Source organism: Ursus americanus, chromosome 12, assembly GCF_024610735.1.
Source record: "Ursus americanus isolate L20-20 chromosome 12, mUrsAme1.1.p, whole genome shotgun sequence".
Taxonomy (NCBI): domain Eukaryota; kingdom Metazoa; phylum Chordata; class Mammalia; order Carnivora; family Ursidae; genus Ursus; species Ursus americanus.
Window position 1 is genome coordinate 57,638,252 of NC_142138.1, and position 17,858 is coordinate 57,656,109.

Genomic DNA, 17,858 nt, shown 5'->3' on the forward strand with positions numbered 1-17,858 from the left:
ACATATTTCCAGAAATTTCAGAACCTCCAAAAGAGGCAACACTCACCTTATCAGCCATCACAGACGCAAAAAGGAAACGTCCCCCGAGACCAAATGAGTAGATCTTCACACCAATCGTTTTGAAGCTTTTCCCCAAGTCTGAAGTTCTCCATAATTCCAGTGCCCCAAGGTCAGCTTCTTAAACAAGACAAAATATTAATTAAAATTGCACATACCGGTGAGCCTCCAGTTTAAACCAACTGTTTTAGAGGAATGTTCTCAACTTTATAGCTAAAGGATTTTTAATCCTATGCTTGTTAATCAGGCGACAATGTAAAATGACACGGCATTAGACACAGGAAATTCACATTTGGGTTTTATTTTTATACACGTGAGGTTTTGCACTGGACAGAAAGACAGAGTTTACGTAATTCAAATACGGTGTTGCATGAACACGTCATAGCCACAGCATCCTGTTTTGCTTTCTTCACGACACACTTATCTTTTTCTATTTTAAGTGGTCTTGTTTGAGTTTTTGGTTTTCTTGTTGATCGTCTAATACCCCTATTGGAATTCAAGCCCCATGAGACAAGGGCTTAGGTGTCTTGCTCTCCCCATCCTTCGAACAGTGATGGGCATACTACTGCGGGTGTGCAAATCAATGAATGAAAAAATGAAATGAATTTGTTGAATGAATAAACGAAGGACCATGCTTTCTGCTTAGAAACGGTGCCAACAACATCCACCGACACAAACACAACCTCCATGCTCTTTGGCAGAAATCACAACGCGTTTCAACTTGTTATTGTTTGTAGCTTAATATTTACTTTATTTAAATATATTGCTAAATTTAGCTTACGTTTTTATTTGGTCTAGGCTCAGTACTTTCAAAATTTTTAAAATGCTTGGCAGTGATCTTAGCTATTAAAATTACAGGAGAAAGAAGGATCTTTGATGTTTCTACCTTTTACAACCCAGAACGTTCTACTGTGAATGGACAACAGGACACTCTTATTCGGAACTAAAATATACTTACTGCAGGAGCCGTTCGCATAGGTGGTAAAGAAGATGGTGTTTTCTGATCCCCTACAGAGAGGCAAAGACAGAGAAAAGACTGGTTCAAGACTGCTCTCAACCGCAGTCGCAAAGCTCCAAGCAAGGCTAGTAATGATAAGCTCCGTCCACAGGCGCCGGCCGAAACGGCCCTCTGGGATGCCAGGCGCCAGACTCCCCCAGCCGCACCGGCCAAGGCGCCCCCCAGCCCCGCGCCAGCGTTTCCCCCAGTCCACCACCTCTCCACGTGAACTCTTCCAGCTGCTCAGACTGGTCTGTTTACTCTCCAAATCTGCCTCTTGCACTTGCTCTTCCTGTTTCTGGCTTAAAATGCTTTTTTTCCTCTCCTATAACCAGATCTAACCTCACAATCTTTAGGCTCCAGCTTAAAATCTAGCCCTTCCATGAAACTTTCCCTGGCACTCCAACTGGGAAGCTTCTTTACCGCAAACTTCTAGAGCGGTGATTCTCCACCGGGGGGGGGGGGTCTTACAGGGGACATTTCTAGTTGTCACAACTGGGGGACGGGGAGTTGTTGCTAGTATCTAGTGGGTAGAGGCCAGAGATGCAGAGGACGACTCCCCCACAGCAAAGAACCGTCTAGTCCAAAACGTCATGAGCGCCAAGGTTGAGAAAGCTCGTTCTAGAGCGCTGTGCCGTTCTGTACCAGCCGCTCGGCACTCCTTTGTCTCCTGTTTAGTGACTTTAATCCAACAGTGTACGCCTTCGCTCTCCTGCTATATTGTCGGGCTCTTCGGGCCAGGTATGAGGTTTTATGCTTTATTGTTTCCCCTCAGAACCTAGTTCAATGCTTTGCATGTGCTAAATAATTCAGCTCTTTCATCTCGGATAGACAGCTAGGTCAGAGGTTGAATTATTTAAATTCGACCTCGGAAAGGGAGTTTGCAGGAAAGTGGGTTCAGACCCTGATAGTACTTATGGATTAGCACCAGCACAAGGTGCAGGGTCTGATCACGTCCTTTCAGCACTTCAGGCTGTCAATTCCTACAAATCAAAGATCTAAAAGGTGAGTAAACAGTTATCAGCAGGCCAGTTATCTTATATTTAGACACTAATCAAAGAAACGGGTTACAAAAATAAAAGATATTATAGAGCCTACAAAATAAAATACCATTTAAAAATGAACTTTTAGGGTTTTCTTAAAAGATTTTTTTTTTAAATTTAAGTAATCTGTACACCCAGTGTGGGGCTCGAACCCACGACCCTGAGATCAAGAGTTGCACACTCTACCGACTGAGCCAACCAGGCATCCCTAAATGTTCGGTTTTAAAGATGAGTTTTCTGTTTGTTTCTTTTGGCTTTATTAAGGCATAACTGACCAATACCATTGAGAGGGCACACTGTGGTGATCTGATATGCATATATCAAGGTGAGTTTTAATGACCAAAATTTACTACAGTCTTACTTGAACACGCCCTATATACTTTAGGTCCATTGAGAGTGAAGCAACTTATTAACTTAGTTCCTTTAAAAACTACTTCCTTCCTGATAAGACCGTCTTTCACAAACACAATTTGCGAAAACACACAGACCGAATACAGACGAAGCCCGTGTACCACAGGGGCGCAGCACAGACCTCACGTTACGAGCAGTTTCTGGGAAAAGGCCACTTCCAGCAATATTTTTTTAATATTTTAATTTCAGTAGATATATCTGGCAATGCCTCTATTACACATCTCCCTGACTCCCTAAGTAGAGGACATTAAATATTAAATTCTTGCTCGGACTATGGGCCATGTTCACGAACATCGAGCATATGGTGCTGTAACACCGTGTTCCCATCAGAAGTCACTGAGCTGCGCGTGCTCTCTGGATCCAGCACGAAAGGATCGCATCCTGTTAGCGTCCCTCTGTTTCGGCTGGCTTCTACAGTTCTCCTGCCTCCGCGAGCTCTCAGCAGCGGCTTCTCATGCTGGCGTGTGCTGGCTGTTAGCAAGCATGTACCCCACCTCGGGCCCCCATCTGCTATCAACAGGGAAACTAGATTCACAAATTTGCTGAAATTAGTCAAAGAGAAAGAAAAAAGAGGCTCTAAACGAGGGTGTGAGCCTAATCAGAATTTTGGTGGTATAAAGGTTTTTAATTCAATTCTTGCTCCCCCATCCCCCAAACTCCCCCCAAAAATCTCCTTTCATGAAGGGGAAACACGAAAGCCCAGAGAGGCTCAGCCACTGAGTAGCCAGCTTGGAACAAAGGTGACCTGACGCCCAAGGAAGAGCTGCGCCGCTGCATCCTCTTAGGGAGGCCCCGGGGGGGGGGGGCAGGGGGGGGCCCACCGAGACAAGTGAAGGATTTTCGGTGCACGGACAGTGTGACTCTGACGGTCTGGAAGCTCTCTGAGCTTTCTTCCCGATTCCTTGCTACATTCCGCACAACTGAAATGGATCTCTAGGTGAGGGAATATGAATCTGGGCACAGAGAAGTACGTACGTAAGTCCCCAGATCAAAGCTGTATTTTATGCTAGTCTGACTGATGTCACCATTTATGGAGAATCAACCTTTGCGGGCAGCAGCTACTCGGTCCTGGGCCCTGTTTCATACTTTCTACCCTAACACTTAGTGAGATGAAGTATTCTTGCCCAGCAGAATTCGAAGTTCCTCCAGGTCAAGATCTGTGTCCTCCCCTCCCCTTATATCCTGATGGCACCCTGAGGACGACTTGGCACATAGTCAGTGCTCAATGTTTGTTCATGTGACTTCTGGCAGCACCGTCAGGAAAGGTTCAGGGCTCTGCACAGATGGAGTCTTCTGTTACTCACCATTTGGCCAAACATACTGCTTTGTGGATTTCTTCCCATTTTCCCCCAAAATCCTTGGACACCCACAGGCCATTCTGAAAGATTATAAATGACTTATCAGAATTCCAGCTTTGTCCTGTGCAGCTGCTTGTATGACCTTTAATAATTCATATCTAACCAGTCAGGGCAGGAAACACACACACTGAAGTTGCATCCAAGCTGCCTATGCCACACACACACACACACACACACACACACACACACACACACGGGTGGTGGGGCCCCTGCAGGGTTTTGGAAGTTCGGAATGACAAATGCTTATGAAGTGCCTACTGTGTGCCAGGCACTGTCCCAGATGTTGCACTGGGGACACAAAGACAAAAAAGATACACTCCCCGTTCTCGAGGAGCTCACGGTTTAACAAGGGGCGTGGGTAAGAATCTGATACAACGTGGTAAGTTATGGAAACACGGTCTCCAGGGTGAGAATAAGGGAGGGAGGGACAATGCATCAGTGACGGTTTGTGAAGACAGCTGAACTAGTATTAAATCATGAGCAGTGAAACCGAAAGGCGGCAAATGGGGAGATGGGACGTTATTGCGCAAATACACACGAGTACTAGCCAAGGCGAGAGGTGATAAAACGTCACAGCGTGGGCAAGGAGCTAAAAGCCTTCACGCACTGATGGAGCACAAATTCCAAGGTGAGGAAAGAAGGGGCTAATGCTAGGGACAGAGGTGAGGGCCAGCTCACAGAGGGCCCACGGTTTTACTTTATTTTTTTTTGAAAGAGAGAAAGAGAGAGAGCACATGTGCACATGAGTAAGGGATGGGGTGGGGGAAGGAGGGGAAGGGCAGAGGGAGAGAGAGAATCTTAGGTAGACTCCATGCCTAGCGTGGAGCCTGACACGGGGCTCGATCTCACGACCCCGAGATCACAGAACCCGAGCCAAACATCAAGAGTCAGGCACCTAGCTGACTGAGCCACCCAGGCGCCCCTCAGTTTTACCTTTTTAAAGGTGGAGTACTTGGATGGCAATGGGAAAGATGGGTTTCAGAGCAGAAGCAGGAAAGGTAGTGAGAAAGTAGTGATACATCGGTTCATTAAGAGTTAGTGAAGCCCTGGGGCCGCTGGGTGCCTCATTCAGTTAAGTGTCTCACTTCAGCTCAGGTCATGATCCCGGGGTCCTGGGATTGAGCCTTGTGTTGGGCTCCTTACTCAGCAGGACGTCTGCTTCTCCCTCTGCCTGCTGCTCCCCCTGCTCATGCGTTCTCTCTCAAATAAATAAATAAATAAATAAAATCTTAAAAAAAAAAAAAAAGAGTTAGTGAGGCTCTAAACCATGGCTGTGAGGAACAGACTCAGGAAGAATCTAGAAACGAGATTCAGTAGAACTGGAAGCTTTTTCCTGTAGGGCAGAGGGTGTGTGTGTGTAATAGGGAAGCAGCAAGACAGAAATCTGAAGCCCTAGGAAGAAGCCAGAAATACGGATTTGAGAATCGTACACATTACAGGGGCAGTTACAATGGTCGGAGTGGAAGAGATTGCTCAGAGTGAAATGAGCAGTAGGGACTTAGGGCAGATTGACAGGAGTTTACAAAAGAGACCAGGAAGGAATGGTTAGAAGGTAAGAAAAAAGCCAAGCAAGCAGAGTTCCCAAAAGGAGAGACTGGCCAATATTTTCAAACGTAGCAGAAGCTCAGTAAGATAAAGACTGACGATGTCGGTTCCACTGGCAACACAAGCCTGTTGGGCCCAGACCCAGGCAGGTGGGACAGAGATGTCCTGGTACAGGTGAAATTAAAAGGGGCTGATCGAGGCAGAATTTACCTACAGTGCTCCCCCACTCTCACCCACCATTCCTCCTTCTGTAACTCCTTCCTCCTCGGGTGACGTTCACCTCCGAGCATTTCTAATTTACCCAACTCTACTTGGAAATAGGAAAGGGTCTGGTGCCACCTATTTGCACTTCAGTACACATTGGTCCATCTTCTCAACCCTGATTTTTTAAAATATTTTATTTATTTATTTGAGAGAGAAAGCAAGTGCAGGGGGGAGGAGGAGAGAAAGACTCATAAGCAGACTCCACATTCAGCACGGAGCCTGATGTGGGGCTCAATCTCACAACTGAGCCAAAACCAAGAGGTGGATGCTTAACTGACTGTGCCACCCAGGTGCCCTAACCCTGATAATTTTTATTTCCAACTTACCCTCAACTGGAAGAAATTTGAGGTATAAAAGCAGACTGGGGCTACCTCTTTCTGAGGATAGCATGTTTCAATAATCTTAAGACACTTGGTAACAGCGATTGGGTAGTCAAAAGGGGGGTTGGTGATTCTGTCCATTCCTCCGGGGGTCTCTTTGCTCCCTTGAAGGGCCTATAGTTCAAGCTGCTGGAGGCCAACTTCCTGGAATTGTTGCTTTAAGATCTGAGGCCTACCCAGCAGGCCAGTTTCCTTCCTCTGGCCTCTTTGGCTAAACTTAACTTTGACCTCCTTGAGTCTTCCAGCCTTCCCTCTGCTCAAAGATCTGCACAGAAGGCCCAGACCCCTGACAGCTCTTTGAGTGCCTTCACCCTCCCCGTGCTACCCCTCTGCTCAGTCTGACTTGTCCACACTGATGATCCGGTTTCTGTCCCCACAATGGTCACCACAGCAAAGGCTCTCAAATATTAGTGTGCAGACTCAGCTAGCAACTCAGTTGTTAAAAATACTAGCCATCTCAAAACCAAAAGTCACTGATGGACTATGTCTGGATCGGGGCCTATGAACTGCATATTAAACGAGTCTCCCTGGGGTTTCTCTCTGATATTGCTGGCCAGGAGACCACACTCTAAGAAATAAGATGAGAAAGAGCCCATGCAAATGTAAAGTATAATTCTGATTATCATAGTCTAGCAACTCAGCCACTTTGGGCCCTTAAAATCCATGGTAAAGGAGACTGGTCCTCTGGGAAAGGAAAAGTGAAACGTGCTCCCCCAGAGAGCTTTCCGAAGAGAGGTGGAAGGGAAAGGGGGGGGGACACTGGTTTCTGGGGACAGTATAGCAATCGTGGTAGGGGACGCAGAGATTTAAAATTCAGGATATTTAATACAGGAGTATCAAAGACAGAAATCAGGGTGCCTGGGTGGTGCAGTTGTTAAGCGTCTGCCTTCGGCTCAGGGCGTGATCCCGGCGTTCTGGGATCGAGCCCCACATCAGGCTCCTCCACTATGAGCCTGCTTCTTCCTCTCCCACTCCCCCTGCTTGTCTTCCCTCTCTCGCTGGCTGTCTCTCTCTCTGTCGAATAAATAAATAAAATCTTAAAAAAAAAATAAAACAAAACAAAGACAGAAATCAATATGCTTTATATACTGGGAACTAACAAAAAAAATTATGAAGACATGGTTTGGCCATAGCAAAGGAACAGTACCATCAGGAGTTTGACAATTTATGCCTGCCCCTTGAAGCACAAGAATGATTACATTAAACTATTTTCGGGTTCATTACTCTGATAGCACACCACATCTACTCGCTTAAAAAAACATGTAACGCCGGCTAGATACTACCCTTGTCTGAGCTAGATAGCACACGAAAATCAACTGGAAAAAAATGCAAAAAATTCATAATTCGTGCCTTAAGAAGTCACTAGAAAGCAGTCCAATATAAAGGCATTTCCTACAGGGTTCTTTTAAAACAGTGTATTTTGAGCCTATAAAAACGCGAAAAAGCAAGACCAGTTCCTCAGCTCTACTTACTTCAGTGCTGAGGGCTAAAAGATAATCAGAATTCTGAGGGCTATACATCATCTGAGTCAGAGGATGGAAAGGGAGATTGGTCTGAACAAAGTTCTTGGCAAAATCTGATGATCTGAAGATTCTTCCTCCGTGACTTCCTCCAGACACCTCTGCTGTTAAAATCACCTGATTAGGGAGAAAAACGTTCAGAGTCAGAGTGTAATACTGTAAAAGCACAGACGTTCTCACACCGTTTTCACCAGATAGTCGTTAAGAAAATCCCAACACTAAGAGGAGTTACAAAAACGGATTAGTTGGTGTACTGCACTCCTCAAGTATTAGTCCTATAACACATATTTCCCTCCCCTGAAACAGTGCAACAGAACTAGGAATTTAGCCGCTTAATCTGAGATTAGCTAGTGGCCCAAAGACTAAAATGTTGTTTTGCGGATTATACATTGTGACGCCAAACAACCACTACGTAATTACAAAGAGCTCGGCTGGATCTTGGATAGGGACCAAGGAAAAAAAAAAGAAGAACCTGTGTGTTGAATTCCATTCCTTTATGAACAGCACTAAATTATGTTTAATTTTAAAATGCACTAACAGCAAACTAAATATACTGCTGTATACAACCGGGCCATTGCAACATCATCATCTGACAGCCCGCGCGTGGTACCAAGCACAGCTTCATCTGCGTACGAAGGAGTCGCACCTTTCCAGAATTCTCAGGACCGATAGCCATGCCAAACTCAGTCCGAATGAAGGTGTTGTTGATGAGATTTGTAATATCCTTAAAGTTCTTCCCATAGTCCTCGCTGAGAGGAAGAAAAGCAAGACACATTTAGAATGCGGTGGTCAAGGACACTGCCGGGCAGCTGCCTGGCTTCCCGCGACCCCACCCCACCGGCTTCGCTGAGGCCCTCACCACCCTCCCCTGCACAGTTACCCCAGGGGAGTGGATTCCATCTCTAGCTCCAGTGGAGGGCCTGAGCAGTCTGAAGGAAATTCCACCCCCTTACCAGTGATGGGGTCAGAAATGGGGAGTGACCCAGGTTGAGCCAATAAGACAAAAGGGGGAAATTGGGAGTCTTTGAGGAAAACACACTTCTTTATACTTCAGACACCCGCCTTACAAAATGATCTGTCTTCCTTCAGCCCAGTGGTTCTCAATCAGTGTCTTTCTGAGAGCCACCCCCCTCCCCCGCCACTGCACACCCGTGGCCATGTCTGGAGACATTCACGATGATCACAGCCCAGGGGGAGGTGCTGCTGGCATCGAGGGGGTAAAGGGCACAGCACGGTTTCACAACAAGCAAACACGATCTGACCCCACGTGTAATACAGAGGTTCAGAAACCCCACCACTGTCCTATGCGAATACAAAGCAAAAAAACTGCTACAAGCATTCTGGCACGATGAGAACACAACTTGAAAAACAATCCAAAGAAGTGGAGAGAACTGCTGAGGGAATTCTGGAATTCTAGAGAAGCAGAGTCTATGACACTGGATTGAACGAACACTGAGGCCCATCCTTCTTCTGTATTTAGTTAGGAGCCGTTCATCCCCTTATTATTCAGGCTAGTTTGGGTTGGGATGTCCGCTAAATGTACCCAAAGGCCTCCAACGAATCTAGTCACGTGCAGTACTACTGATAAAGCTGCAAACGGGGAGCAGGAGTCCTGAGGGTCCCCCACTCCCGGAGGGGCCGTACCAGGCACCGGTAGCTACCGCACGCCGCACGCAGAACACCGTTCGGGAAAACAAACTTCATCTCATCTCAGGTTGTCAGAGCTTTTCCCGAAAGTTCATTCCAACAATATTTTTGAGACGTACTCAATTCCATGTTTAGAGTTGGAAAACCAAAAGCAAAGAAGTCAGAAGCTATCTGCCTCCGACAGGCTTCATGCTGTGCGCCGTCCGCTAAAGTGCGCTGTAGAAGCCAACACCTTCGCAGCCGTGAAATCTAACCACTGGGTGTTGCACGTTAGTTGCCCAGGGATAAACGCAACGTTCCGTGGTCTGCACTGATATAATATACGACTTAACAAATGGTACAGTTTTGGTAGCAGCCTCAACAAATAAAGAATCACAGAACCGCAGAACACGGAACACATGAGATGCAAGGGACAGAGGAGAACCTCTTGTCCAACTCCCTCATCTCACAGATGGTGAGGTTCAAGGAGGCAACTGGTCAAAAGTCGACCAGTTAATCAAGGGCAAAACTGAAACTTCAGTGCAATTCTCTTGTAACTCTCAGTCCTGTACTAGAGGTAACTTTTAATTATTCGTGAGGAGCTTTTCTCTTACGACCTGGAGACTTCCACGATCCTGCCAGGGCGTGTGGCCTGGCAGCAAAGATGGGCTAAGAGGAAGCTGGAGGCAGACAGGAAGGCGGTGTCTCGAGGGTTTGCGCAGGTCCCTGACACCACGCTAAAGCGATCTACGCAGGACTTCAAGTTGTCTGAAAGACTCTTCCTCAACAAAGTCGGGATTAGGCACCACCCAACTGATTCTTGACTACCCTTTCCTTGGCTTTGGAGCAAAGAAGGGTTCTTAGCCTGGGACGGCGGGTCACAGGGATATGCGTAAACACTCCCTAGCGCTACGACACGTCCACGTCCTCAATCGCTCTGACAACCATCTGGAGGGGTTTGTAGTGGCTTGCTCACCACCAGCTCACAAATCTCCCCTTCTGCATGACATCCCCAGGGAACTTCCACAAACCTGTTGGCAAGCCTGCTTGCTTTTTAAGAACTTGGCACAACAAACACATCCCTGCCCTTCAGAAAAGAAAGCAACATGAACAAAACAAAACAAAAAAAATCCTCTGCGACACTACTTTGGCCACTTAAAAAAAAAAAACTGGAGCACAGAGGAGTAGTATCGACCAGCTAGGATTTGTGTAGGGTTCTGCTAAGGCCATCAAAGGCCAAGGAATATATTTTAACACTTCATTTTAAAGTAGCTCTATTTGGGGCACCTGGGTGGCTCAGCTGGTTAAGAGTCCAACTCTTGGTTTCAGCTCAGGTCATGATCTCAGGGTCGTGGGACTGAACCCTGCATCAGCCTCCATGCTCAGGGCACCTGCTTGAGATTCCTTCCCCCTTCTTCTCCCTCTCCCTCTGCTCCTGCCCCTGCTTGCGTTCTCTCTCTCTCTCTCAAATAAATAAAATCTTAAAAAAATAAAAAAGTAGCTTTATTTTCTATCAGCACACAACATACATCAGGAAGAGGAAATCAATGCGACATCTTGACAAATAAATCTACTTTTCAAAATCCATAAGATAATTAATAGTGTCATGAACAGCAGTCAAATGATAAGTAAATCCTGTGAAACCATCTGCTTTAGAAACAAATCTTTTGAATAAAAAAATAACCAATTTCTGGTTGCCAAAAATAAATGATCACTTATGCGTGTCTCTGTGCTGTAAACACACACAAGATTATGCACATACTTGCAGCTGAAGAAAGTGTTAAAATACAAATATTTTCAGACTAGAACCCAATACCCCCAAAGAACAAGAAAGATCTAGACATTATTAAAATAAATGAAAAAAAAAAGTAATCATCACATGGGACTGCTAGTAAGACAGAGCACCAAAATTCCTAGCAGGATGAAGCACTCAAAGCGGGTTTTTCCGGGAGACTCACATACCGACACTCAACGCAAACGTCAATACTCAAAAATTAGAGCCTTGTTTTTGAGGACTTTTCATTCATAATATATTGGAACTTGTGACACCAGGCATCCGAACCACAGACATTTAATGAAAAGTAACAGCATGAGAGTTCTACGGTATCTCAGACACTCTTACATTTTATTTTTCTCAACAATCAAACAAGCATACGGGGCGCCTGCGTGGCTCACTCAGGGAAGCATCTGACTCTTGATTTCAGCTCAGGTCATGATCTCGGGGTCGTGAGATCGAGCCCCGAGTCAGGCTCCGTGCGGAGCATGCTTAAGATTCTCTCTCTCCCTCTGCCCTCCCCCCCTCAGGCACGTGCACCTACACTCTCTCTCTTAAAACAAACAGACAAGCATAGATACCCTTGTTTGGTTGGCTCTTAGGCCTCACCGTTTCTCTCTTTAGTTCATTTTTGTCATGATGAAGTTGCTATAAATTGCAACATAAAAGCAACAAGGATGGCGACAAACTTTAAAAGGATCCAAACTGCTGTTTTGTAGTTTTCACTAATCAGGAAAGCTTATACGGCAGATCCTTATTGTTCCTAGATCCCATTTTGCAAATCTGACTACTCATTCAGATGTATTTGTGACCCTTACTCGAGGCTCTTTTGCCGTCATTCGCAGGCACGCACAGAGTGAGGAACATTTGAGTAACCCTGCACGCACACTCCCCGCTGAGGGCTGGTAAGGGGACACTGTGCCTTCCTGGGCCAGCTCTTAGCCTGTTAGTAAGTGTCTTCTTCGCAGTCTACTAAGTGCCACACATTTTGCACTTCTGTGGTTTTGCTGGTGATTCTGCTGCACAGAAGAGCACGATGGTAAAGGGCTGGTGTTCCTGAGCACAAGAAGGCTCTGATGTGCCTTACGGAGAAACCACGTGAGTTAGACAAGCGTCTTCTGGGCATGAGGTACGAGCTCAACGTTAATGAATCAACAGTATACATTCAGTAAGGTGTCTTCCAACAGAAACGCACATGAAACCAGATCATGTACGGGGGCGCCTGGGTGGTGCAGCCGTTAGGCGTCTGCCTTCGGCTCAGGGCGTGATCCCGGCGTTATGGGATCAAGCCCCACATCAGGCTCCTCCACTGGGAGCCTGCTTCTTTCTCTCTCACTCCCCCTGCTTGTGTTCCCTCTCTCGCTGGCTGTCTCTCTGTCAAATAAATAAGAGCTTAAAAAAAAACAAAACGAGATCATGTACTGATCAATGAACAAAAACGAATGTTGTGAGCAGAGGTTTGCAGGAGCTGGAATCTTTTTTTCTTTCCCCGGGGAGCAATGGCTCCATACTCGACAATTCAGTGTACATGGCGACCCCACAGAAAAATGCCAACCAACTGCATTGAGACCTCCAGTTAAGAGACCAACAGGGAGAGAAGGTAGCTTGTTAAGATGTGGAACATTAAAAGCAGACCCGAAACCACAGACCAGCCAGTAGAACGGGCAGAATTTGGATTCACATTAAGCTGAACTCCCGATACTTCAGTCTCTCTCTCTCTTTTTTTTTTACTCCCCACCGTCTAATGCTACCTTATGTCTTTTTATTTTAATATTTTATCATTTTTTTCTTACTGAAAAAAGGATACATGTTTTCTGTAGAAACTTTGAAAATACAGGTGGGCAAATAAAGGGGGTAATATATTGTGAATAAAATCCTGGAACTTTTAATCAGAAGGAACATGAGTATGCAGCCGGTGTCCCTATTTTGCTTTGGTTGACAAGGCAATTCTAATATGTATTTTAATGGGAATATCTCCTAAATGATGAAAACCACCTAGTTTCATGATTTTTATATGCCCTAAGTTTGTAAAAGTGAAGCTGTAGTAAAAATGCCATCATCATACATTTTAATAAACTTTTTCTTTAAGAAAAAAAAGCAGTGAAATATATTTTGTAATGAATTCATGCTAACCTTGTGACTAAAATATATAGTCATTATTAATAATCTACTGCAGTGAAAACTGAACCAAGCGTATCATTAAAAAGGCTGTCGTACAGGATATCTTGGAGAAGCCAGTTTACTACGCTTTGCTTTAATATCTGCTGATACCTTTGCATTAACTTTTTTTTTTTTTTTACCTCAAGTAACATCCTTAAACATTTACATTGACTATGGAATAAAATTTAATGTGAAATTTAGTCATGTCAAGATGCCCTTACTAATTTCCAAAAGTTGAACGACTCTTGATAGGAAATAAAAATCACAAAAAAATAGCAGGGTTTTTATTTATTTATTTATGGGCGGGAGGGGCAGAGGGAGAGGGAGAAAGAGAATCTCAAGCAGACTCCCCGATGAGCGCGGAGCCCAATGATGAGGGGCTCGATCTCACGACCCTGAGATCACGACCTGGGCCAAATCAAGAGTAGGACACTGAACCGACTGAGCCACCCAGGCGCCCCCAAATAGCAGCAGGTCTGGGGTAACGGGGCACAGAATTTTGGTGTAGAATAATGTGTACACGTGTTTCAGTAAGTTGATCTTACCGTGAAAAGTTAGACTCAAGAGGCCATCGAACAAAAGCATGCAAAACGTATTTCAGTTACCAAAAACCAAATTATCATCTTAACCATAGGTATGGTTTATTTCTTTTTAACTTCACATTTGAAAGAGGCGAATGTACTTTACAATCTATTACATAAATTATTCCTTATTGGAGGATCAAAATTTAAGCTACTCAAATATAACTCCTTTAAATTGAAGACATTAATATATTATTCAATTTTACCTAATTATCAATGCCTAGGGACGTTACTTATTATTTCCCTAATCTTCCCACAATTCTTTTTTGTACCCTGAAGATCAAAGTGTATTTCCCTCTAACTCGGCGTAGGTAACAGACACAACTTCCTTCTATTCCTCTGAGCCTCTGGGCCGTAAGACTCGGAGCAGCTGGCACGCGATCAAGTGCCTTTTATTTGATTACCAAATGAACCTTTGACCACATAAGATACAGTACAGAAAGATAATCTGGTAAATAATATAATCGGGAGCGCTGTGAAAAACAGAAGCGTCTTCGGAGGGGATCCGACAGGCTTTTATTTTATTTTTCTGTTGGGCAACCTGAGCGCGTTCAGGACTCCTCTTCATCAAGCTGCCCCCTCCCCTCCGAAGCCACAAGAGCCCCTCCGCCAGCGGCCGGACCACACAGGTCCCTTCAGAGCGCCAGGCCAGCCCCGTGGGAGAAGCAAGGAGGCCTCTTTACAGTCTCCACCTAAACTCTGGAAGAGCGCTCACTGCACAGCAGGGAGGAAAGAATTAATATTCAAAATGACCTTGGCAAAAACAAAACACCACCAGACAAGAAGCTGCTGTGCGACAGGAAGCAGGAGCAGCTCAGTCCCCGAGGCCACACGAGAAACAAGCGGCTGCCCTCTGGTCAAGCGCGCTAGGGGCTCTCACAATACCAGACAGATACAGGACGGGAAGGGCTGAGTCAGAGGCTCGTCCGTATTTTAACAGTAACACTTACTGGTCCCGCTTTTGTTTTGTTTTTTGGTTGACTTAAAGCAAGCGCAAAATTGAAAAGTAGAAAAGTGGGAAACAGAGTCCTGAAAACACATTTCACTCCCCCCTGGGTATGACTCACGGACCGGTCTAGCCACACGCTTTCAAGAGCAGTGTAGACAGGAAAAAGTGAATTCAGAAGGCCAGCAAGAAAGTGGCCAAGGCAAGAGGTATAGAAGATAACTCAACCTGGAGAGAGAGGGAAGAGTTTAGTGAACAGCCTTCACAGCAGGTAGGGATCCATCAGAGAGGTTTTCACCTGCTACTAAAGAACGAACTGGAGATCAGCGTCTTCTATGACGCAAACGTGTGATATTTACCACAGCGGCATGAGTAATACTGAAAACATCAGCTACAACCTAAGTGTCCACGAGGATAGCGATTAAGTAAGTTCTGTCAATCTAACAAAATGATGCAGGGATATGAAAAATCACAGGGCCTGAGCACTCACCAGGCGGAATGGAGATAGGCTGTCACGCCAGCTGTTAGTAATACTTGCACGTCGGCAGGGGCAAGGGTATGTGGGCGTTCGTAGAAGCCACGGAAGCATCTGGGGGCGGGCAGTCACTCTTTGCCAACTGGCGCCAAAGGCTTTCAAATTCATCTTTACAACTGGTGACAGCAGCGCCAGCATGAGCTGGCTACGTGCCGTCCCCGGCTGTCGGCACGACGGCCGCTAGCCCCACTACGCTCCTGCTCCACGCCAACCTCTGCAAAGTACGGCCTGCAACGGTTCTACGGTGACCATTATTACCGCCTTTCCCTTACAGGTGACAAAAAACTGAGGGAGGCTAAATGACTTGTTCGAGTTCATTCTGCTTGCAAATGACAGTGCTGAGATCCAATCCCAGGCCTGTTTGCCAACACAATCTGGCAACTTAACCCTGGACCACGCTGCTTCCCAAGACTATGTAGCCATATGATTAATGTGACAGGGAAAAATCAAGATAATAAAGTGTAAATAAATTAAGTGTAAATAATTTACGTTCTAGGGTGAATTTTTTTCTTTTAAAATTTTATAATATGGTTGTTTTATAATATGGTTGTTTTGCTTTTATCATGAAAGGTAAACTGGTAAGAAAAACTGTATCATAAAGATTTTCTGACAGCAAGGTTTTTTAAACGAAGAGTTACTGAAGTTACAAATTAAAAAAAAAAAAAAATTTTCCCTCCCTGAACAGGATACTTTCATCTGTCTGAAATCCTTCAACTACTGTTCTGAATAAACAAAATCACCTACAAATTATAGCCCTTTCTAGCACTGGGATTCTACGAGGCATTGTCAATCTTTATCAAACAAATAAAAAATACTATCAGCCTAAAAATTATAGAGAAGCCAAGGTGTTCATTCATTCAATTAGTATGTACTGCTTGCCTGCTGTGAGTCAGCTGTTGGGCTGGTTGGTGGAGAACCCCGGGCTAGTCAAGAACCTTGCTTTCATGGAGCGTACAGCAATTTCAAGATGGCAATTCCTTCTTGGCCAATTTTGAAGCCCACATCACTGTGCTTCAGCAGTGAGCCCAGGCTCCAGGCTCAGGAGCAGCCGCCAGTGATCACGCCTACTAGGGAAGGGAGGTTGGGCTGACCCACCTCAGAGAATCAGCATGGGTTCACGCCCTCCTGGACCAAGACCAACAGTCAAAGAAGGAACCCTGAGAGAGTACAATGGCTCTTGGGAGGTCCCTTGGCCCCGGGGGGGGGGGCAGTTTTATGTCATCTGCTGGGATGTCATCTTTCTTTCTTGGGGGGAAAATGGGATAGACACAAATGACTGAGAAGATAATCAGCAATTTCTGAGACTTAGCTGGTCTTGAATCTTATAATTAAGGGAAAGAACCTACTATTTAACCACGCTGTACCTTTGAGAAGACAACTCTGAAGCTTTGTAGATGTCACAGGATAGATTATCGTTCCTGAACATACACTGCCACCATCATTACCAGTGTGAACACCATGATGCCCTTGGGTTAGGTCTGACCTGAGAACTTCCTCCTGATCTGGAAACAAGCTATTTAGGGCTCAATATATGTGTCCACTTTGTTGTCAGATAAATCACATTCGCTTGAAAGGTACAGTGAGGACTGTTATTTCAGGGATATAAAAACCATTTTGTGTTATTTCAGGGATATAAAAAAACTCATAATAAATAGAAAGATGGTTAAACTCTATGCTACCTTCCCACAAATATATACCCATTTATTTTTTATTTTATTTTATTTTTTTTAATGATTTTATTTATTTATTTGACAGAGAGAGACAGCGAGAGAGGGAACAAAAGCAAGTGAGAGGGAGAAGCAGGCTTCCCGCTGAGCAGGGAGACCAACATGGGGCTCGATCCCAGGACTCTGGGATCATGACCTGAGCCGAAGGAAGACGCTTAACGGCTGAGCCACCCAGGCGCCCCAAATATACACCCATTTAAATGAAGAGATACAGATCCCTACGGACTCTTCCTTCATCTTCCTTTATTGTTTTGCCACTCAGTGAGGTCAGCCTAATCTCCTTGGAACTAGATCCCTTTCCATACTTCTTCAGGTTGCTAAGCAGACACTCAGTGTGCTGAGTGTGACAGTCTGGTGAAAATTTAAGATGGCTACAAGATCCTTTAAATCAGCTTTTAGACTCCATCATGTCTATAAAAGTAGAGAACTTACATTCACAATGTGTTACTCAGCCAATGCCCCAGCCACATGTTATACATCTCACCTTCGATATAGCTTGGACTGTCCGAAAGTCATAATTACCAGTGGTACATGGAAGGTAGTCAAGACTAGAATGATCTGGGAAGAGACAAAAGCATGCAGTCAATAAGAAAGATAGTCCAATTACATGCTTGCATGTGATGGGATTAAATCAACATCTAAAAGATTGCCAAGAGCCCTACGGTAGCCCATACTGTAATATCAGAAAACCAAGAAGGACCACGTTTCCAGGGTTCACAATGACTCAAGATCTCAACTCATTTTGTTGAAATGATCCCATCACATACACTTGAAGTAGTAAGGCAGAGCTAATCAACTATACATTATAATAAAGGAAGGGTTTAACTCTTTTGTGTTCCTATTATTGTAAGATAGTCTCAGGCAAAGATCTTCCCTCTTTCTGCTTTCTGCTTACAGAGGCTAGAATATATGTTCTAACAGAGGTCACTACGTC

General features: G+C 45.0%; 1 protein-coding gene across 2 annotated transcripts in view; it reads right to left on the bottom strand.

Annotated features, from left to right (window-relative positions):
* The window catches only part of SORT1 (sortilin 1), a 61,914-nt gene that overhangs the window by 22,789 nt on the left and 21,267 nt on the right, over positions 1-17,858 (bottom strand). The window contains exons 3-8 of one of the 2 annotated variants that reach the window (XM_045801583.2): positions 17,409-17,482; positions 8,222-8,324; positions 7,528-7,692; positions 3,813-3,886; positions 1,016-1,065; positions 47-177 (exon numbers count right to left, since the gene is read on the bottom strand). In XM_045801583.2, the coding sequence (XP_045657539.2) occupies positions 47-177; positions 1,016-1,065; positions 3,813-3,886; positions 7,528-7,692; positions 8,222-8,324; positions 17,409-17,482 (597 nt within the window). The remainder of the gene's footprint in view (positions 1-46; positions 178-1,015; positions 1,066-3,812; positions 3,887-7,527; positions 7,693-8,221; positions 8,325-17,408; positions 17,483-17,858) is intronic. The other variant, XM_045801584.2, reaches the window with a different exon arrangement.